Source organism: Narcine bancroftii, chromosome 8 (genome assembly GCF_036971445.1).
Source record: "Narcine bancroftii isolate sNarBan1 chromosome 8, sNarBan1.hap1, whole genome shotgun sequence".
NCBI classification, from domain to species: Eukaryota; Metazoa; Chordata; class Chondrichthyes; order Torpediniformes; family Narcinidae; genus Narcine; species Narcine bancroftii.
In genome coordinates, this window is record NC_091476.1 from 142,267,907 (window position 1) to 142,290,711 (window position 22,805).

General features: G+C 40.7%; 1 protein-coding gene across 1 annotated transcript in view; it reads left to right on the top strand.

Annotated features, from left to right (window-relative positions):
• The window catches only part of wasf2 (WASP family member 2), a 46,915-nt gene extending 24,461 nt beyond the window's left edge, over nt 1–22,454 (top strand). The window contains exons 2-9 of the mRNA XM_069895113.1: nt 680–841; nt 2,197–2,331; nt 6,402–6,555; nt 11,251–11,368; nt 13,427–13,557; nt 15,222–15,377; nt 17,626–18,116; nt 19,732–22,454. Of these exons, the coding sequence (XP_069751214.1) occupies nt 709–841; nt 2,197–2,331; nt 6,402–6,555; nt 11,251–11,368; nt 13,427–13,557; nt 15,222–15,377; nt 17,626–18,116; nt 19,732–19,886 (1,473 nt within the window). The 5' untranslated portion in view covers nt 680–708 and the 3' untranslated portion in view covers nt 19,887–22,454. The remainder of the gene's footprint in view (nt 1–679; nt 842–2,196; nt 2,332–6,401; nt 6,556–11,250; nt 11,369–13,426; nt 13,558–15,221; nt 15,378–17,625; nt 18,117–19,731) is intronic.
• Nucleotides 22,455–22,805: the final 351 nt, after the last annotated feature.

Sequence of the window (22,805 nt, forward strand, 5' to 3'; positions counted from 1 at the left end):
TGATTTAAATATGTTTTTAAGTTTGATATTTTAGTATTGATTTTTTTTTTCTTTTGATGTTAGTATCTATTTGTTATGTTTTATCTTTTTTTGTGTAAGGGGTTTTTTTCTTATAATTATTGTTCATTTTATTAACTCTTCACTTTTACTCTTTATTTGGGGGGGGTTGGACTAACTTTAAGCTAGGTCATTAATGTTGTGTACTAATTTGGGGGGGGGGGGTTAGTTTATTTAGTCTGCCGATGTAGTATTGTAATTTTTATTATCTTGTGTTTAATCTTTTTACTGTAACTTTCTATTTTATTCATGTTATAAAAATCTTAAAGTTTAAAAAAAAATTTGCTTCAGATATATTTACATTTGGAAATACTGTACTTCCTTTTTACTATCTTTTCATTTTTCAGGTTATATGTACAAAATGGCAATAACTTGGGAGAGAAGAAAATTAACTATGTATTTATAATTTAAATTTGGTTTCGCGGGATGCATTTGGACTGAATTTGTATTTTTAGATGTACAAGTTTTAAAAACTTGTGTTTGAACAGAAGAAAGATCTTTTGAAGATATCTATATACCCCCTCCCCGCAAAAAAAAGTTCAAAGTTGTTATACTGTTGTATTTCTGTGATGTTAAACTGTATCACACTTGGGATACTCAGAACTGTTGCTTGCATCTCTAGATTGGTATCTTGAATAGTGCCTGACGAAAATGCCTTTAGTGACGAGAAACATTGAACCAAGGCACTTGTGTCGACAACCCCTGCCTGGTAACATTCCAAGAGAATTGGAATGTGTAACAAACATCACACTTTCAAATGTCATCAGGCAACTTGGCAGTTTGAGTAAGTACAGTTTTTCTCAAATTCTTACTTTTTGAAAGGATCTTACTTTTAACCCTTTCTGAAATCTGCAGTGTTCCTACTCCTAGCCTAATGGATTACAAAGTAGTGCAAGTGGCACGTAAAATAATTTTGCTGGAAGTCTGCAGCAAAAAGGGTGGCGAAAATTATGAGACTTTTGTGGAGTGGGGAAAAAAATTATTGGGCTGAAATTTGAGTGAACCTTGCTGTTCAAATGCACAATTGTCCTACATTTGTGAGTTCACAGGAATGAATTTTCTGGTTCTGAGCATCTACATTCCACTGATGGTGCCTCTGCATTGCAGCAAAGCCCTGCATGATGTGGCCTGGTTATATGGTGGAACAGTACATGCTGTGTCTGTGAAATGCCTGAGGAATATTACAGCAAGTCTTGTTTTTATAAAATGCATTTTTTTTTGCCCTTCTTTCATGTAGCTATAAAGTTGATATTCCAGTGAATTGGCTGCTATTGCAGAATCTTAGTTAAGTTAATTAAATTGCTTGAAACTCCATGTTCATCTGCCCAGATGATCTTGATTTCTGTGCCATATTTTTTATTTTTATTGCTAATGACATTCTTTTACTGATAGTGCCCCATTTATCTTGGTACTTGTTTCATCTTACTTGACCATAAGTCTTCTAAGAAGAAAATGTAGTTGTCAGAAAAGTTATATTTTTGTGTGATCTGGATTGACGGAAATGTTTAGCATTGGTAATATAGTCAGAGTTGGCTGCCTGCCTCAGCTAGAAGAAAATGCAATTATATTGTCCCTAAATTAATTCAGGAAATGTTGAGATATATATTAATGTATATTGTACTTTTAAACTGATGGAGGAATAGTTCAGTTGGTGTAAATATTATAACTTTTTAAGATTCAAACTTTAATTGCCATGTGAACACTATAATACTTCGGCGATTTTAGTTGTAATCGCACTCTTGGTCCTGAAGTCCTCTGAATTTTATTCATTCGAACCTTCCTGTAAAACCTCATTTGAGTCCACAGCCATGATCTTATTGAATGGCAGAGAAGGCTTGATGGAGCCAGTGTCTTGTGTTCTTGCATTCAGCTATTCCCTATCCCTTGAAAGCTATTAACCTATTTTGCCCCCTCACCCCACCCCTTTCCAAATTGTCTCAATTCTGTTAGCATATCCATGTACATTTTTCTGCTGGCAGTCACTTATTTCCTACTTTACAAGTTCAGTGTACTGGTTGACTGGGCAGGTTGTAATCCTGAAGCTGCTGACCTATGTTTGCAATAAAACAGCTGAAGAATTGCAAACTGCCAAGATTTATCATCTTGATTGCTTTTCATTTTTTTCTTTAATTCTTGCAGGTAAATATGCTGAAGACATTTTTGGTGAGCTGTTTAGGGAAGCAGGCATCTTTGCTTTTAGAGTGAACAGTCTTGGAGAACGGATTGATCGTTTGCAAGTTAAAGTAACACAGCTTGATCCTAAAGTAGAAGATGGTAAGAATGGTTTTGTGAAATAATTTGTGTATCAAATCACTTTCAACTGATCCTTGTGCAAAGAAAAGACTTTGTTCTGTATTTTTAGCTCTTTTTGTCCTGATATCGAATATTACAACACAGTATAGGCCCTTTGGCACGTGATGTGGTGCTGACCTGCGGAGTAAACCTACTGAACAAACTGAACTTTCCTTGCCTCGCACTCTTAACTTTTTTTTGGCGTGGGAACATTTAACGTAATAAATTCTTCCCCTTTCTGCCCCATCACATAATAAGCACACATTCAGATTATCCCTGATGATTTGAAAATAAAAAAAACACAACAGGTTCTCTCTTTCCCCCCACCATTTATTAAAGCAATTAGTCCTTGAAGGAGTAGTTTTGTAATCCCATTGATGTGTAAAGTGCATAGGATTTGTAAATTAGCCATTGCTTTTTCCATCTTGCAGATATTTAATTTTTTTTTTGCTTTCTTGAGGTAGATGGATTAGCAGTCTTCAGATACCAGGTGGTCGTTCTCTGGTCACGTACAATCTAAATTAGACTCGATGAATAAACAGAGCAGTGCCTGGTTAGCTGCAATATGTCTTGTTCAGAAATTAAATGGATTTGTGTATGTATGATGTAGATGGTCAGAGGCGGAGAGGTGGGAGAGAAAATCGATTTGTTTAGGATTCTACATTCAGTCAGAATGGTACTGTTGAACAAAGTGCTAATTCATTATGTTTGGATGTAGAGAATACAAGAGTAAAATGTGCATCTCTGATGAACAGTACTTGAATGTGTATAATACTTGATCGAAGCAAAATATCTGCAGCTTCATGGAAGTGCCAATGTCGAAGTTTGACACTTTGCTACAAGAATATAATAGTATTGAGGAGAGAGACAAGAGAATGTTAAACTTGATTTGTTTTCCTGGAAACTGAATCAGTGAGGATGAGGATGATGGGTAGCTGGGACCATCAATTAAATGTAGGCAGCAGCTTTTTGTAACAAGTTCCTGTAGAATTCAATGAAGACCTTAATCTCAGGAGATGATCAGAAGTTGAACAGAAAGCATGCTATCGAGATTAAAAGTAATCTTGGTGATGGTGGAAATGTATGATTCAGAGCTTCTCTGGAGGTTAAATTTAATCTGAGGTTTTTTTCATCTGTTTAATAATTTGGGGGGAGGGAAGGAAGGGATTGATGTGCAGAGAATGTGTTTGTGACTGACATCAAATTCAATAGAATGGGAGGAAGAAATGGGACAAGTATTGTATCATGTGTCTGTCTGGAAGAAGTAGTTTTGATGAGAAGAGATGCTTTTCCCATGGGTTTTACAGCTCTGCTGTTGGGCAGTGGGGAGACATTATTTAGGAGAGGCAGAGCGGAGGGCAGCACAGTTAGCGAAACGCTTTAACAGTGCAAGCAACCCGGGTTCAAAACAGGTGCTGTCTGTGAGGAGTTTGTATGTTCTCCTTGTGTCTGTGTGAGTTTCTTCCCATTGTTCAAAACGCGCCAGGGGTTGGAGGTTAATTGGTTTAATTATTGAAAAAAAATAGCAGAAATGTGGAGAAAGGGGTGGAAGAGGACTTGCAGGAAATAATTGTTACAGCTGGTGGCATTATAATGATGAGTGGACAGTTTATACGGGAAGAATCTGTCAGAAAGGGTGGAAATTCCAGTAAATTGAATGATGTCCTTCACATTATGATAGGAACCTGAAGAGATGCGAATGCTCTGAAAAAGGCAGCGTTCAAGTCTCAATATTGCATCTCCTCTCTTGTCAAACAGGAGTGGTGATTTTTAAATTGCATGTTGATTGTGGTAATCAAGAGGATGGCAGTATCTTTGTGCAAAATCCCTGCCAGCACCTCTCCAGTTTCTGAAAAGGCAAGTCCACTCAGCAGGAAAATATCACTGGCGTTTTGAAGGTTATGTGCAAATTAGGAGGAGTATCTCAGACTTGTATATGCTGTCGTATATCATGAATGGATCAGATATTATTTATTGTCATGTCTTCTTTCTCTTTGGCTTGGCTTCGCGGACGAAGATTTATGGAGGGGGTAAAAAGTCCACGTCAGCTGCAGGCTCGTTTGTGGCTGACAAGTCCGATGCGGGACAGGCAGACACGATTGCAGCGGTTGCAGGGGAAAATTGGTTGGTTGGGGTTGGGTGTTGGGTTTTTCCTCCTTTGCCTTTTGTCAGTGAGGTGGGCTCTGCGGTCTTCTTCAAAGGAGGTTGCTGCCCGCCAAACTGTGAGGCGCCAAGATGCACGGTTTGAGGCGTTATCAGCCCACTGGCGGTGGTCAATGTGGCAGGCACCAAGAGATTTCTTTAGGCAGTCCTTGTACCTTTTCTTTGGTGCACCTCTGTCACGGTGGCCAGTGGAGAGCTCGCCATATAAAACGATCTTGGGAAGGCGATGGTCCTCCATTCTGGAGACGTGACCCATCCAGTGCAGCTGGATCTTCAGCAGCGTGGACTCGATGCTGTCGACCTCTGCCATCTCGAGTACTTCGACGTTAGGGATGTAAGCGCTCCAATGGATGTTGAGGATGGAGCGGAGACAACGCTGGTGGAAGCGTTCTAGGAGCCGTAGGTGGTGCCGGTAGAGGACCCATGATTCGGAGCCGAACAGGAGTGTGGGTATGACAACGGCTCTGTATACGCTTATCTTTGTGAGGTTTTTCAGTTGGTTGTTTTTCCAGACTCTTTTGTGTAGTCTTCCAAAGGCGCTATTTGCCTTGGCGAGTCTGTTGTCTATCTCATTGTCGATCCTTGCATCTGATGAAATGGTGCAGCCGAGATAGGTAAACTGGTTGACCGTTTTGAGTTTTGTGTGCCCGATGGAGATGTGGGGGGGTTGGTAATCATGGTGGGGAGCTGGCTGATGGAGGACCTCAGTTTTCTTCAGGCTGACTTCCAGGACAAACATTTTGGCAGTTTCCGCAAAGCAGGACGTCAAGCGCTGAAGAGCTGGCTCTGAATGGGCAACTAAACTAAACTGTCATGTAATGAAACAGAAAAGTAATATGACACAAAATTGCCTTTAGTCTACCATAAGTGGACACAGATTCACCATTAGTTGCAATGCTTAGCACCCCTTCCAGTCAGAGGAAGAAGCAAGAGGGTCTGTTTCCCCACCCCCACCCCCGGAGTTCCTGGGTGTCTGTGGATTTGCTTCCAGTACTCCCACAGCCTCGCAAGACTCTAGTTCATTCAAAACTGTCAACAACTCAAATCCAGATCCAAGCATCCATCACGATGAGGAAGGCTTCAGTGCACAGGGCCGAGCTATTCTTGCCCTCCACATCCTCTGGAATCCCAGTTTCCATAGCTGTATTTTCATGAACCAGTCTCCAGCAGCTTGCAGCTTGCAGCCTGCCACCTATGTGTGCCCTTCAGCCTCAGAGCTCCTTGCTGGTCTGCTACCATGGTCCTTGACCTGAGCGTCATCTTCTCTGCTGTTAGTTGTTTCAGAAGTATTTTCAATTACATTGGTAGTAGTGTGCATAGTTGATAGATGCACCATAGTATTCAAAACAAGTAGACAATTTGGAAAAATAGGAAAATTTGTTAATTTTTCCAATAAATATTGTGTAACATTCAAAGTATGTAAGTATTGGAATTTGAAAGGCTATACCATTCAGTAAGATCATGGCTGATCCAATATCGGGACTGTATTCCTGTGACTATTTATATATCTATCCCTTTATTATCTCTTTTTCTGCCTTGCCATATTGAGGTAAGTTGGTATCTTGCATACTTGCATGGTTGGCTTTAGCAACTAAGGACTTCGGTATATCTGTACATTGTAGTTGTGTGAATGATTAAACTGCCATCACTCACTACATTACTTTAAAGATTTCTTCGGACCAGAAGATGGCAACCAGAAGTTAAATCCCTCACTTGAAATAAGAAAAATAAATGTAGAATAGCTGGCTAGATTTCATTTAGAATGATCACATGCTCAGTCTTGGGAGACTATTGGTTAGAACCATACAGAATTGTGATTATCAATACTTGTCAAAAATTGGCTAGCAAATGGATGGGAATATCATTGACTTTTTAAACTTTATTCTTAGTTTCACTGCAAACCATTAACCTGAGGAAAGCTTTCAAGAGCTCTACAAATCAGGACCAGCAATTGTTTTGTCGATCCTCTCTGCCAATTCCGATTAACGACACATATAATATGTGTGACAAGCCACCACCTCTTCATATTCTAACTCCATACAGGTATGAAAAGCTAACCAGAAAGACTGAATTGAAATTTTGTTAACTATGTAATTGTTCTGGAAGTTAGAAGGATGGATTTTTTTTAAATTAAAAAAAATTCATATCTGTAACAAGGAATTAATTCAGCCGGTCATCTGTATTTATCACTGCTTGACCTCTAATTTATAATTCACAATACAAGTACTGATGTAATAAAAGATGGAATATTGCAAGAGAATTTATAATTATTAAATCTGCCATCAAATTCATGACTCAAACTTCAACTGAAAACTGAATCCTCAGATCCTTTGTTCAAGGAATAACTTTTTTCCTGGCTGTTGACTTTAACTTCTGCCCTGAAAACTTTTGTGTTTGCGAACCAATTTCAAATATCACCTTTTTGTAAGCTTTTTAATGGTTTGAGTTTGTCAGCAATTGCAATTTGTGTTGTGATGGATTATGTTATATTTTGTATTGTATATAGATATGTTTTAAAGGAGATAAATTGTGGGTTTTTTTTTAAGTGTAGGTCACAAATACTTCACAACACAGATCTCATTTAAAATACTCGAGCTCTGCTCAAGCCAGACAGTCTAGGCTCCCAGTGCCTTTGTAAAGACAGTGGAAACTGCTTTGCTGAAGGACTTCACAAGTAGGTGTTAATTAGACATGCTGTGGTATAATGGATTATTGTTTCGGAAAGCAACAGATGACCGGACTCCAGATTGGGTCCTGTGCCACAAGCTGTCTGAAGGCAGTTTGCTGTTCTATGAAGATCATGTGGTTTTGCAAGCAGAGAGAGTCAAACAGGTTTTTTTTCCTAAGTGTGAAACACAGACAGAAAGAGAGAAACTGCTGATTTTCTGCAGTGGCTTTTGGAAGCTTGTTTGCACCCCATTTTGAAGATGGGTTGTGAGTTCTGAGTTCAGTCTGTTCAAAGCCCTTGTGGTCCATACAAGAGGAGATGGCTGGCTGTATAATGTTTCACCTGAGATAAGGGAAACAGAAAAGGAACTCTGTGGTGACCTGAAAGAAAGGGGTTAATACCTGTAAAAACCCTGATGAGGGGCAAGTTTCTTCGGCAAGACACGGAAGTGGCTAATCAGAAGGACTTAGTTTGTGTGTGTTCAATGAGCAACAAATACCTCTGAAAACTGACAAGAACCTTCCTGAGCAGTAACCATTTATCTTTCAAGCACCAAAGCCTGGTGAAAATTGATAAATGTTAAATTCTGTGCACAGTATAAGAATTGCCTGAACTTGGAGGAATGAGAAGTGAGATTGGACTGTGAATCAAAGAAATTTTCTGAATTTATGCACATATTACATACTCGTGTGCTTAGAATTAGAATGGGGTTAAGTTAATAGTAATAAGTTAAAGTTTGATCCTGTTTCCATGTTTAAAGATAATTAAAAATAACTTTTGTTTAAGTAACCATTTATCTTGGTGAATTTCTATTGCTGCTGGGTTTGAGGTCCTCTGGGCCCATCAGAGTGTACAGTTCTTCTTTCTCCAGGCATAATAAATAGGCCCCAATGTTCCTTAATCAGTAATTAAATCAAAGTTTAGTCAGGTTAATTTATTTGCTTTTATTAGTCTTGTATCAGGCATTAACTTTTGGCATTAAAACAAGATGACCTAATTTTGATAATTTCTGCAGACAGTGGTGTTTTCCTTCTACCTAATCACAGATGACGAGTCCAAGTGTACATGTTTTACATATACGTGAATGCGCATTTGATCTTCATTGGAGCTCCTGTCTTTAACTTCAAATTGTCCAGTTGTCTTTTAGTGAAAACCAAGACATTTTATAGGTACAAGAAATAATTCATTAAAAAATTTTTAAATTTAAATTTAGACATGCAGCACAGTAACAGTCCCTTCCAGCCCACGTGCCCATGCCATCATAATTCCCTTATTAACTTACAAGTCCCTAATGTTTTGAAGGGTGGGAGGAAACCGGAGCACCCGGAGGATGCTCATGCAGACACGAGGAGAATGTACAAACTCCTTACAGAAAGCACCAGATTCTAACCCAGGGCGCTGGTGCTGTAACAACATTGAAAAATTCTGTTAAATTACACATCCATTGTCTCACTGTTTATTCTTTGTTATTTCTCCAGTGTCATTATTTGGCAGAATGTCTTTTTGCTGTCTCACACCTTTTCTTTCATATTCTGGTAAAACGGCCTTCTGGCAGTTTGCACAAATATCAGGCAATATACTATTATCGACAGTGTCCACAAGCTATCTCATTTTAAAACATGTTAAAATCTAAAATAAAAATTATACATTAGATCACATTTTCATTCTGGGATTATTTTATATGAATTTAAGGAAGATACTTGGGTCAACCAGAGATAAATGACAGTGTTTCGACAGGTTTCAGTACAAATGTACCCAAATCTTACTCTGCCATTTTGAAACACTGCTGGATATAAATGACTTATTATTTTGTGCTGAGTGATGGCCCTGCAGCTTTTAGACAATAAATCGTAATCTGACAATGTGAAGTTTATTTTTATTGTGTAAATGTTAAAGTTTGTTGATTTGCTTTTATGTACTAGCTCCAAACTAGTACATATTGAATGCACAGCAATCTGGCAGTGGCTGTAGTCCTCAACTGTATCCATCTGTTTCCTGCATCTCTGCCTCCATCTTCCACTTTATTCTGATCCCACAGCAGATTCCTGTCACCCCACCATCCATCCCAGCATCCTCCCAAACATTCAATAATCCATTTCTGGTCATTACTACAATGCCATCACAAAATGTGCATCTTTCTTCCTGGGGTAACATTCTGAAAGAATTGCTTCCACTGAAGCACCCTAATTCACTTTTCATTCCCTTTCCCATGGAACTGTTAACGTAAGGCACATAATAATTTCCCTTGCTCACCCTTTCCTTTCCCTCGCTTGTTTCTGGTATGCCTAACTGAAAGAAATAAAAATCTGATGTCCATTCCATTGCCTGGGATCATTACTTCCTGATCTGGAAATCTGATAAAATTGTTGATAACTGATTTTTTTTTAAATTCTCAGACCAGTTCTTGGCAAATAGTTTTCATTGTGAGAAAAGTGGAATGCATAAAACAAAACTATAGCCATACAATTTATTGTTTTATGTTGTATTGGTACAGGCCCAGAGGACTCCAAAACCCAGCAGCAATAGAAATTCACCAAGACAAATGGTTACTTTAACAAAAGTTACTGTTAATTTTCTTTACACATAAAAACATGATCAAACTTTAACTTATAACTATTAACTTTACCTAACTTCACCCCCTTCTAATTTTATGTGTGTGTGTGTGTGTGTGTGTGTGTATGTTTAGAAAAATTCTTTGATTCATAGTCCAATCTTCTCACTCCTCCAAGTTCACCGGTATCAGGTAATTCTTGTACTGTGCACAGAATTTAACATTTATGAATCTTCAACAGGCTTTGGTGCTTGAAAGATAAATGGTTTCCGCTCAGGAAGGTTCTTGTCGGTTTTCAGAGAGAGATTTGTTGCTCGTTGGACACACAGATTCCTTCCGATCAGCCACTTCAGTGTCCTGCCGAAGAAACTTGCCCCATCAAGGTCTTCTAGATGATAACCCCTGTCTTTCAGGTCACCAGAGTTCCTTTTCTGTTTCCCTTATTTCAGGTGAAACATTATACAGCCAGCCATCTCCTCTTGTATGGACCACAAGGGCTTTGAACAGGCTGAACTCAAAACTCATAACCAGTCTTTAAAATGGGGTTTCAAACAAGCTTCCAAAAGCCAGAACACCCTCGCGTGCTCTCTCTCTCTCTCTCTCTCTCACACACACACAGAAAAACCTATTTGATTTTCTCTGCTTGCAAAACCACATGACCTTCCTAAAACAGCTTGCTGACTCCTAAAATCAATTCACGAGAGATCTTATCAGTTTCCTGAGATAGGCTCTTTCATTTGTACTTTGTTGTGAAAATCTTCAGCACAGGAGTCTATTGTCTTTGCAGACTTGTAGACACCCACCTAATGCATTTTTAAATTAGATTTTTTTTAAGTGTTTGTTTGTGACCTACACTAAAAGCCCCCAATCTATCTTCCAAAAACATATCTATACATAATATAAAAATAACATAATCTGTCACACTATAAACACAAAGCTGGAGAAACTCAGCAAGTCAAGCAGCGTACTTTACATAGCAAAGATAAGATACATAACCAACGTTTCAGGTTTGAGCCCTTCAATGTAATCAAGACAAAACGTTGGCTATGTATCTTTATCTTTGCTTTATAAATACCCTGTTTGATCTGCTGAGTTTACCCAATTTTGTGCTTTTACTTCCGTCATGGTGTCTGCAGACCATCGTGCTTTATTAATTAAGGAACTTGGAATACCAATCTTCACTAGAACATGGAGAAAGTCCTTTGGTCTTAGAATTTTGACTGTAATCTTTCAGGCAGATTGGGCTTTAGTTAAAGTACAACAGTATTCTTAAAAAAAAGTACTGCAACTCAATACCTCCTTTGTCTTGTTTGGGTGTCAATACTGAGCTATTGACTCTGAACCTAACTTCTTCAAATAAACTTAAGTGCTTGAGGAAATGGATTATTATTTTTGAGAACACACAAAAACACCGTCATGCTAACAGATCTTGTAAATGGTGTTTGTTGAGTTACTTGCACAGCATTGACGTCCTTGTAGTTTTTTGGGTTTTGATATTCACCATTTTCTTTTGTTGCAGGGAGGATGGAAAGGACAGCCTCAAGTTTTACACTGATCCTTCCTACTTCTTTGACCTCTGGAAAGAAAAAATGCTGCAAGATACAAAGGATATAATGAAAGAGAAAAGGAAGCACAGGGTAGAGCTTTAGATTTCAGCCTTGATAGTGAATGTGTGATTTAGAAATTTTTCAGAATGGCCAAATTCTTCATGGCTGTGAATTACCCTAGTAATGTTCTCATTTTGTTCTCATTTTGTTTTGCTTGGTTAGCCATTAGGTAAAATGCACAGAGGCTTCACATTCTTAGCCATGCTTGTGTACTTCACTCTACACCATACAAGTCACATGCCACAAGGAATAATTCACCTTTTCTAGTTTCTTTTTAAATGAAAACTTAATCCCAACATTCTTTCCATCTTTTATAAATAATTTGTGAAAACTCCTGATTGCCCAGTGGCACACAGCATGAGATGATTTCAGTTTCAACCTGAACGTACAATCAGGATGTGGCTTGCATTGCAAGAGGTCATATTGTGATCTTCTATCATGCAATGAATTGACCACGTAGGAATAATCTGTTGACCCTACTTGCTGGTGTTAATATGCTGCAATCTGTGTAATTGTAATTATTAACTTCAAACATTTGTAGGAAGGGTATAGAAAATTCCTAAAATGCATTGGACCCAGATTAGGTTGAAGGAAAAGGCACTGAGTATCTTATTTATGCAATGATTAAAGGTATTTTCACTTGTGTCTTTTGAGCTTAATATACACACCCAAGAGTAAATAGTCTTTTCACTCCCTCTTCCTGTTCAGTCATTCTTAGACTCTATTTAGTTTTCAGCTGAGGTGCCTCTAATAGGTTTAAAAAGCACCAGGCTACCAATTAAATCACAAAGTAATCTAAGAGCTGCTTTTTCTGTGTATGAGTTGGTCAGTACTCATTGAGTGTTTTTAAGACATTCTACATTTTTTGAATAATAGAGGAATTAAGAGTTTGTGGGCAATAAGCAGGAAAATGGATCAGTCATGACTTATTGAATTATTTTTTTTTAAATTCAGGCATACAGCATGGTAACAGGCCACTTTTCCCCACAAATCTGTGCTGCCCAATTTACACCCCATTAATCTACCCCCCCCCCCCCCCCACCCCAGTATGTTTTGAATGGTGGGAGGAAACCGGAGTCCCCAGAGAAAACCCACACAGACACAGGGAGAACATACAAACTCCTTACAGACAGTGCGGGACTTAAACTTAATCAATGGCGCTATAAAAGCATTGCATTAATCACTACGCCATTTGAGCTACCCTGTGGCAGATCAGGCTCGATGGGAGGGATGGCTGATTCCTGCTCGTATGTCTTGTACACTCTTGTAATTGAGGGTAATACTCCCTTGCCCCAGTTTTCAGAGCAGTCCGATGGGATCCTTTTAAATCTAACTGAGAGCCAGGCAAAACTCTAGTTTTAGTCAAGCATTAACCTAGAGTGTTTCTGAAAATTCAATTTTCCCTTTGTTCTGTACTAGAATGTCAAGCAGGATGTTATGTCCTGCTCAGGTTTGCAGCACAAGGCTCGGGGTTTGGAACCTATCCTAAGACCCATCCCTGCTAGCAGAGATGTAGCTGACACCTGTACTTCAAGCAAAGCTTCTGTTTTATAGTTTGCTTCCTTATTTTCAGTTCCATCCATAACATTCCTCTGGCTCCACCACCCTCTGGGACATCTGCATCCTGCACACGGTTCTCTCTTAATTCCCTTTAATGCTTGCTGGGCCTTCACTATATAGTGCCATTGCAGCTGGTATTACCTCTGTGTGTACTTTCTTTCATGTAGAAACTCTTAACTTTCCACTGTCATTTTTAAATTACTTTTTAATATTTTAGTGTCAAATGTTGAGCATTGAGGCCATTCTGCTTTGTGAAAGGTTCTGTATACCATTCAATTTGTGCATTTTTTAAAACTTAGTGTTTCTACAGAATGTGCATTTTCAGTGTTAATTCGATAAATTTTGTCCTAAGGCTATTAACATTTTAAAATAATTAATTGTGAAGAAGTTGCCCTTGTTCCTCGTGATAGATAACACTTATGAATGTGTCATTCATTGTATTAATGAATTTGCTTTTTTAGGGTTTTTACATATCAGTGCTCCAAAGCATTATGATTAAATTATATATAATGTTGTTTTGATTTCTAGAAAGAGAAAAGGGATGTTTCAAATAGAGGAAATTTGAATCCACGTAAAATTAGGACAAGGAAAGAGGAGTGGGAGAGGTTAAAAATGGGCAAGGAATTTGTGGAAGCAAAATCTGTTACAGACGAATCTTGGTAAGTTTTGCTGTTTTGAGTTGATGTTATCCTTTGATATTTGTAATAAACAGCTTCTGACATGCCTTGCTGTTGAGAGCCTTTTGAAAGTTTGTAGGTAATTCCCACAGATCATTAGTGCCCACGTAATAGATGACCACCAAATGCGGAAGTGAAAATAGACCAAATGGAATTGTGTACAGGCTTAACTTTATAAATATAGCAGTAAAGGCTACACCATTGCAAGTAATTGAGGTATTTGTTGAATTACAGTTGAAGGATGATTTTATGGATCAGGAAGTTGGTACTGGTGATCCAGTTAATATTATCTAATTGCTACTAACATTGGGATCAGGAGTTAACCACTTAGCTCCTCACTGTGCCATTTTATAAAATTGCAGCTGATCTGATTGCAAACTCCTTTCTGTATTCCCATCTACTTGCAGTAACCTCACACTCTTGCTTACGACAGGACTGCTGCCCCTCATTTGTATCTTGCATTTTCTTAAGTGTTCTGTTGTTAATTCTCTTCAGAGGTGGTTTACAGGCAGTTTAACCCATGTTCACACTTGTCTGTTTTGTGGTTTTGACTGTAGCTTAGAAGGAATTGTTTCTTTGTGTTGAACTTGGGTGCATGGGACAAAATTTCAACAAATCAATAGGTGCTTTCAAGCTGCCTTGTAAAATGGGGTTAACGGGCAATTTGCCTGGTTAGTGCCCCACTCACAAGGCAGCTTGCAAAGATCTAATCCAGTCAGCAGGCTCCAAAATCATCCACCTTGGAGGTAGTCAGGGAACCCACCAGTTAAACTTACCTAAGTCTTGTCCACTGGTGGCTTGAAAACAATAATGGCTGACCCATTTACTCATGTGACGTCAGTGCTTGTGCGCTGGCATCACAGGGAATCCCGACTGAAGTGTCTGCTATGATCAGGGGGAGAGAGGGGTCGCTGCCACGGGGGAGGGCACAATTGGGGGAGTGAGGTCGCTGGCATGGGGGAAGAGGTTGCTGCCGTGGGAGGGAGGGGGATGTCACAATCGGTGGGGAGCAGGGGGATCGGCTGCCGCAGGGGGCAGAGGAGAGGGGCGGGGGGGAGGAGGCAGGGAGACTTACCGATAGTTCCCCTGAATGCATGCCATTTACGCATCATCGCAGGGGTAGGATTCCCCCTTAAAGGACCAGATCGGCGATTTAATGGGTCCATCCCCCCTGCAGCTTAAAAGGTTCTGGAAGCACCTTTGCCCCACTAATCGCACCTGGGTCCCAGGAGGGCTACCCAGGTGCTGCAGCTTAAAAGCACCTAATATGTCAGTAAACCCATAGATGTAGTTATCAATGAAGATATTGCAGATTGCAAAAGTTATGGGTTTTGTTCTCTTCCAACATCAATTGGAGAGAAACAGTCATTACTCTGAGGAGCATTAAAACCAAGTTCTCAATGCCAACCAATCCTAGAATACAATACAGATCAAAGGTAACACATTTGGAGGAACACGCAATAAAAGATTATTTTAGACATCTAAACCTTAGGCATTTTTCTTCAATTGAATTATTAATTTTGAAATATAATATCCAAATCGATCATTTGTTGCATTGTTATATACAGGTCCAAAATTGCAACTGTAACATTCAGATAGCAATTTTTTAGATGTTCATATTCACAGCTATTTGAACTATCTTTCAGTTCGAACGCCAATGAGATCTGTTCTAATGGAAGCATAGGTTCCAATGAGGATCTTGTATATAGAATCCATGGAACATGTCGTGATTCAGTCATCTCTCCTCCTCCTCCTCCTGTATCACCAGGGGCTGACTTACCTCCCCCACCTCCTGATATTGGGTAAGATCAATTGGTTCAGCATTATTGTTATAATATTTGCGTATGTTTTAACAGCTGTTAATATGATTCATTTTTCTTGCAAGTTAAAACAACTGCAAAATTCAGTCATTGTTTATTTTGGTGTCATTTTGAGCAATGGTACCCTAGCTTGGTCCAGAAGGTCGGCAGATCTGAGTTTGACCTCAGCACAGTTTTAGTGTCAGTCAAGTGAAATAAGAATCTAAAAGACATTTGGGCAGCTACATGGATAGGAAAGGTTTAGAAGGGTGCAGACAGATGGGACCACCATGAGTCAACACCATGGACAAGAGGGGCAAAAGCCCCTGTTTCTGTGCTTGTTCAATCATAGATCCCCTCACTCTTTGATCGTTATTTTCTGCTCTCTTGCTGCACCTGATGTGTATTGCAGAGTTCAATACATCCACAAGATGGTTAGTTTTCCACTTCCCCAAGCATGTCACCTTTCCCGTTCCTGAAAAACCATGAGCTATTTGGTTTTGTGATGATTCACTGAGATGATTTTAGCGCCTTAAAGATCTTTTTCTCCAATAATAGCACTGATAAGAAAGGTGACATTCATCTATGCTATCAAGAGCATTTGCTCAGCAGTGACCAGCTCGCATGGTATTGGGCATTCCCAAGACCCTCTGCTTCAGAGCTCATCACAGTCTAGATCCAAGCGTGTGCTAGGTGAAGAGAAAATGTCTACCTTGGACAAGCATCTGAAATTGAAGCAAATTACTATTCAATGATTCGATTCTTACCTCATCCAAAGAAAGCCTGTTGGTCACTCATCCCAGCCTGAAGGCAGTGTCTGAGCTCAACAATCATCCGTTGCCTTGTCATTGACCTTCCTTCTAGTACAAGGTCAAGAGTAGAGTTATTTGCAGATTGCTCAACTTTTGATTGCAACTCATCATCAATGCCTAAAAGCATGAAGATCCAGTCAGTACTCTGGCAAGGGCTGATAGTGGTAACATTCATGCCATCAAAATGATTCTTTCCATCTAGAGATGGAAGGAGACTGTCTATCATGTGACAATCAGTGGTATTGCATCATTGACCAGAAGCTCAACTGCACCAGCCACTTGCAATGGTGGATGCAAGAGCAATTCAAACGTTGGGTATCCTGTGCTGATTGACTAGCCTTCAGATTTCCCCAAAGCTTTCCCATAATTTTCAAAGCAGAAATCAATGTTCCCTGGTGGTGGTCACAAACATATGTGGTCACAAACATGAAGGCATCTGACTGAATTGGTTCTAAACACTTTCTCTCCACCATTGGCATACAGTGACTACCATTCACAAACTCTATTAAAGTACCTCCCAAACCCACAACCTTGATCACCAAGTAGATGGGTCCTCTGCTGTATGGAAATGCCATACATACATGTCTCTGCCAGATGTACATCTTGACGATAAAATGTGTTGTCATTCCTTCATCATTACTTCCAGAACCCTCACTGTAGAAGGCAGCTCATTATTCAAGGGTAGTTGGGGATGGGCACGAAAAAGAAACAAACAATAAAATTAACCTGTTACAATGTGAACTGCAGTGGAATCACCACCGTTCTTCTTCTAAAAATGACTCCCAATAATGAAAGGCCACTATCATTACTGTTTTAAGCATAAATCTGCCTGGTTTTAGCCTTGCTGCTTCCACTTCAGCCGGAAATGCTGCCCCTTGAAACATGAATGACAAAAATAGAATTTTTGCAATAAACATTCAATCTTTGATAAGATATTCATTTCCTCCAGGGGTGGCACAGTTAGCACACGCTGTTACAGCACCAGCACACTTGGTTCAACTCTGGCACAGTCTGTAAGGAGTTTGTACATTCTCCCTGTGTCTATGGGCTTTCATCTCACCTTCCAAAACATACGGGGTTGAAAGTTAATTGGATGTAGTTGGGCGGCACAGGTTTAAATGGCTGGAATCAGCTTCTACCGTGCTGTAAATAAAATTTAAAAACCGTTTATTCATGTGTTTCTCCACTGCAACAGGCGACTTGATCATCTTGTAATTGTTATCAATAACACTCTCAATGTACAACATAAGGCTTTGTGATTTCAGGCCAGGTGCAAGAAATATTTGCTTCATTACTACTTTAGTGTTTAACTTGAGGATTATTTCTCTAGTGTAACATAGTAAAAATACTGAGAATGTAAATTGTACCTGACGTTCCCAAGTCATTTGAGTGAGTGTTTAGATTTGTGTGAAGCTGACCATTTTGTCTTCCATTTGTAGTTACAACATGGACAAGCATGAATTGTCAGCCCTGAAGAGGAGCAGTATTGTCAGCCCAAATATTCCTCCTCCAGCACCACCCTCTGGCCCACCAATGGGAGTTGGCCTCTCACCCCCGCCCCCAGCCCCAACTCTGCCACCTCCAGCTCCTTTCATGGGAGTCGATGGCCCTCCCATTTCTCCGCCACCACCGCCTCCCTCCATGCCCCCAATGCAGTTCATTCAACACTTCCAGAGCAATGATGCCATGTCAGTCCCCCCTCCCCCTCCCCCTCCTGACCACTTCCCTGCAGCCCCTGCCCAGTTCCCACCAACAGGGGATGGCCCCCCTCCTCCCCCACCCCCTCCTCCCCCTCCTGGCCCACCACCATTGTCATTTGGCAGTGGCTCGGTGCCACCCCCTCCACCGCAGCCGTTGGAAGCAAAACCCAAAGCAGCTGTGCCACCAGTGAGCGACGCTCGGACCGACTTGCTGTCAGCCATTCGACAAGGTACAGCTTGGCCTGCCATTTTACTGGGAATGTTCACCCACTTTGTACACTGAATTGGGGTGGCTTTTGTACACATGAACTGTGGAGCATTTATCATGGCTTTTAAGCCAGTGCAGTGATAGATCAAGCACTAGTGGAGCTGAAGGATCACTATTGACATTTGAGTTGTGTGTTCAGTTTTGGTCACCGTGCTGCAGGAAATATGTCAAATAGGAGAGGATGCAGAGAAGATCTATAAGGCTGTTGCCCGGGGGTGTGGGGGGAGGGTGGGAGGGTGGTGTGGTTGGCGGTCTGAGCTTCAGGGAGAGGGGAGCAGGCTGGGCATTTATTCCTTAGAGCGTAAGAGGATGAGGGGTGAACTCGTAGAGGTGTACAAAATCACGAGAGGGAGGGATGAGTGAACTAAGAGCAGGGGAATCGGTTTAAGGTGAGGTGAGGAGAGATTTAACAGGAACCTGAGGATAAGGATTCATTTGCAAGCAGTGTAACAGATTATCTCCACATTAAAACAGCTGTGTAAAAAGCACAATTTACAGAGGATTCATTCAGCATTCTTTTATTGTCATGTAATAAAACAGATGTAATATTACACAAAATTTGCTTTGGTCTGCTGTAAGGAGACAAAAATTTGCCATCGCAGAAATTCCCCCCCTCCCCACCCCTTACAGTCAGAGAAAGAGAAGCAAAAGAGTTCAGCCACCCCACCCCGCCAAATCACTGACTGTTGTGTATTCTCCTCCAGCGTCTCTGCAGCCATATGAACTTTAGTCTAAATCAACAGCAACTTGGGCTTTTGGTCCAAGCCTCTGACGTGATCAAGAAGCCTTCAGTGCCTGAGGCCCCTCCCACCCTCACCACCCTCTCATATTCCCGTTTTAATATCTGGTACCCTTTCAGGCAGTCTCCAGTAGCCTGCAGCCTGCGCAGGTTCTTTTTGAATTGCTAACAGCCTGTTGCCTGTGTGTTCTTCAGCCGCTGAACACCTCACTGGTCTGCTGCCAAGGACACTGTCCTGTTGGGTCGTCTCCTCTGCTTCTCTTTCTCTACGAGGATGGTCTTCCCATCTTCTGGTGCCCTGTGCCAGTTCTCTGTTGTCCTGCATCATGTTACAATGAAAAGAAGTAACAGTTAACAACAAGCAAGGGCAGCATAAGAACACAGTATGATGTTCATTTGGGAGGAACAATAGCTGGAAGGGGGGAAAGAGGGGGAGGAAAGAAGAAATTGTCAGTAAGCCTGTTGGTGCATGCTTTCACACTCTTAAGCTGATGGGAGGAGAGTGAGTCTGGGGTGCGATGGGTCCTTTAATGCATTGGCTGCCATTCCTAGACAGCAGTCAATGTCGATGGAGTCCATGCAACAACTTTGCATGGTGTTCTGAGCTGCATTCACCACCTTGTGCAACTTCTTCATATCCTGGGTAGAGGTCCTGTGTGTACCACAGCTTTCATTATAGAAGTGTGATTTGTCACAGTGATGTCACAATCTGATGCCAGTGTGGTATCTTCAGTCTTAAAATGCAGTTGCACTGTTTGATGTAAAGATGAAGGCAGGGCTGAGACAGACAACTGCAAGGTTTAAACCTGATATCTCAAACCTAATATTTATTCAATAGGCTTCCAGCTTCGTAAGGTTGAAGAGCAAAGAGAGCAAGAGGAGAAGCGGGACCATGTTGGAAATGACGTTGCCACAATTTTGTCACGACGTATCGCAGTGGAGTACAGCGATTCCGAAGAATCGGAATTTGACGATGAGGAATGGTCTGACTAAGCAAATCTAAACCAACACATTAGTCACCAGCAGCCAAAATTCTCTTTAAAAAGCCAAACCTTTCCCAACAATGCCTCTCCTCATCAGTGTATCACTCTAATGTATTATTTGAAGAGGCTGTAAATCTGTTGGGAAGATGCCAGGTGGGAAAACACTCGGCAATGAAGTGCCACATTTACAAAGTATTAAGATCAACTTGTCCAGCTGGACTTTGGCAAGTAAAAACACAAAAATGCTGAAGGAATTCAGCTGGTCTCACAGAGCCCATAGGAGGTAAAGATGTACTATATATAGCACCTCCACACACACACCCCCACCCCTATCCCTATGTCTCTTTTGCTTTAGCTGTGTCTTTTCCCTCTCTCTTTTTGTCCACCTTTGCATTCAGTCAAACATCTACCACCCTACCCCTATCGATTCTCTCCTGTCCTATCCACGTTCAATGACCACCGTTAGTCTGTACTACTCCCTGTCCCCTTTCTTTCCTTCTCCTAGCCTTTTTGTGCTTTATCCAAAGATTAATGTTCAAACGAAACATCTCAGTATATTCCATGTACATCAGTTCAACGCCCAGCTCTGATGACTAACGCCTTCGAAGGAATTCCTTATGCCAGTTATCCTCACTCCTCTTTGCGTTCTTCCAAGTATCGAAGGAATCTTCTCCTAATTGTCAAAATTCTTCGGCCTCCATCTTTTCAAGTTCAAGGAATTCCTGTTCTTCTCAGCCACTCTCTAATTTGGGAGCGGTGGGGGGCTGGGGGCAGTGGGAGACCAGGAAGCAGCAGTGGTCTCAATATATTCCATGTACTTCAGTTCAAAGCCTAGCTCTGATGACTAATGCCGTCGAAGGAATTCCTTTTCTTGTGCCAGGTACTCTTGCTCCTCTTCGAGATATTTAAATCCGGTCGTGGGGAAGTTAAAAGATGATTACATTGCAAATAATCATGATTTGGTTTTTCAAATTCATCTGGAAGTGGTGTCCAAAAGACTGCTGGGTTAATAGTACTGCAGTTGTGAAGGTCAAATACGGGTTCACTAATAGAGTTCAGAGAGGCTCAAACATGCTTGAGTCATGTGGTGTGTCTCATTAGACATCAGGAGAGCCGGCACTGAATGTTGAGTGCAAACTTGTACCGGCTGATGGAAAGTGATATTGGCCGCTGCAAAGACACTTTTGTGTAGTGCTGGGTGAACGGCGGGAGGCCCGGGGGCTGCTGGGTGAGCGGCGGGAGGCCCCGGGGCTGCTGGTTGAGCGGCGGGAGGCCCGGGGGCTGCTGGGTGAGCGGCGGGAGGCCCGGGGGCTGCTGGGTGAGCGGCGGGAGGGCCGGAGGCTGCTGGGTGAGCGGCGGGAGGGCCGGAGGCTGCTGGGTGAGCGGCGGGAGGCCCGGGGGCTGCTGGGTGAGCGGCGGGAGGCCCGGGACAGCTGGGAGAGTAGTGGAAGGCCCAGGGAGTTTTTTAATGCAAATACCTGCCTCCTTTTTACTCCTACCTTGAAGAAAGGCTCAGACCAGAACCATCGGTAATATATCTTTACCTTCTATGGTTGCTGCAAGACTGGCTAAGTTCCTCCAGCAGTTCTGTGTTTTTAATATGGTCATGGTGGCTGCAGACTTTCGTGTTTCACTCTGGAGTTCAGCACGTGCACTGCTTGCACACACGTTTCTGCAGAAAAGAAATCTGTTCTAAAAATCACTGGATTACTAAAATGGAAACTTTGCTGTCTTGATTTACACTGGCAGTGGAAAAATGTATTTAACAGACAATATTTTTATTAATGATATTCTGCTTTTTAATCAAATACTGTAGTTAGAATGAAATTCTGTAATCTGTTGCACACCGTAAATAAGATTATATGCAATTACATTAGAGTCCATATTCAGATGTTTGCTAGGGCTGATCAGGTCCACATATTTTTTTTTATATGTTGCTGTTGACTGAGCAATCAAACCAATTTGTCCTTGTATCATTTAGCAGTATCACCAAAGTGCTTGGAATAAAATGTTTAATGGAACATGTCTTTTGTATAAACTTACTGAGATTAATTGTTTATTATTATGACAAGTGGTGCCAAAGCAAGGTACCCACCAATTGCTTGTATTAATTGCCTGAAGAGATAGAAACTGGTAAAAGTTCTGTAAAGAACCTCCAGGTCAACCAAAAAAGACTCTAAAGATGAGAGTACTGCAATTTAATCTTTGCTTTGTTTACATCATCTCGCTTTATGCAATCAGTAGTGAAGAGAGAGCTTCACCGACAAACTATGCAAATTTTGCTTCCATTTATAACAAAAGATTAATTGTTTTTAACCCAACAGAATTCAGAATATAGTGATCTAAATTTACCAGACTATTTTCATTGTTTGGGGATAAATCCTATAGTGTGCAGATATAATTGCAAAGATAGGTTAATATTTTATAATTTGCTCTTCATTGTCTTTGAAAAGATGGATACTGCATTTATCTTGCATTGTTCCAGTTAAATTTGCAGCAGAGAATGTATTTAATTAGAATTATATGTAACTAAAGTTTGCTATTGATCTGTTTGTGAAATAAATGATTACTACCATAAGTTGATTGATTTGATTTTTCCTTTGAGGTAATGATGTTCATCAGCTTCAGTGAATCTAGATATTTACATTCTTTTAAAATTTTTATTGAGTTTAATCATACAAGTCCATATAAATTAAATATAACATACCTTTCGATAGGTAATAGAAATAATAATATATGGGCTTGTATTCCAATCTAAACATAGTGAATAGTTAAAAAGGAAAGGAAAAGAAAAAAAAAAGGTAAATTGAAGTGACGCTGAAGAAATCACACTGGGAACAGGAGTGGACCACACAGGCCCTCAAATCTGCCCAGGTCTTGGTTGCCTGATGTTCCAAAGATTTAATAAGCTCCAATGACGCAGCCTCTG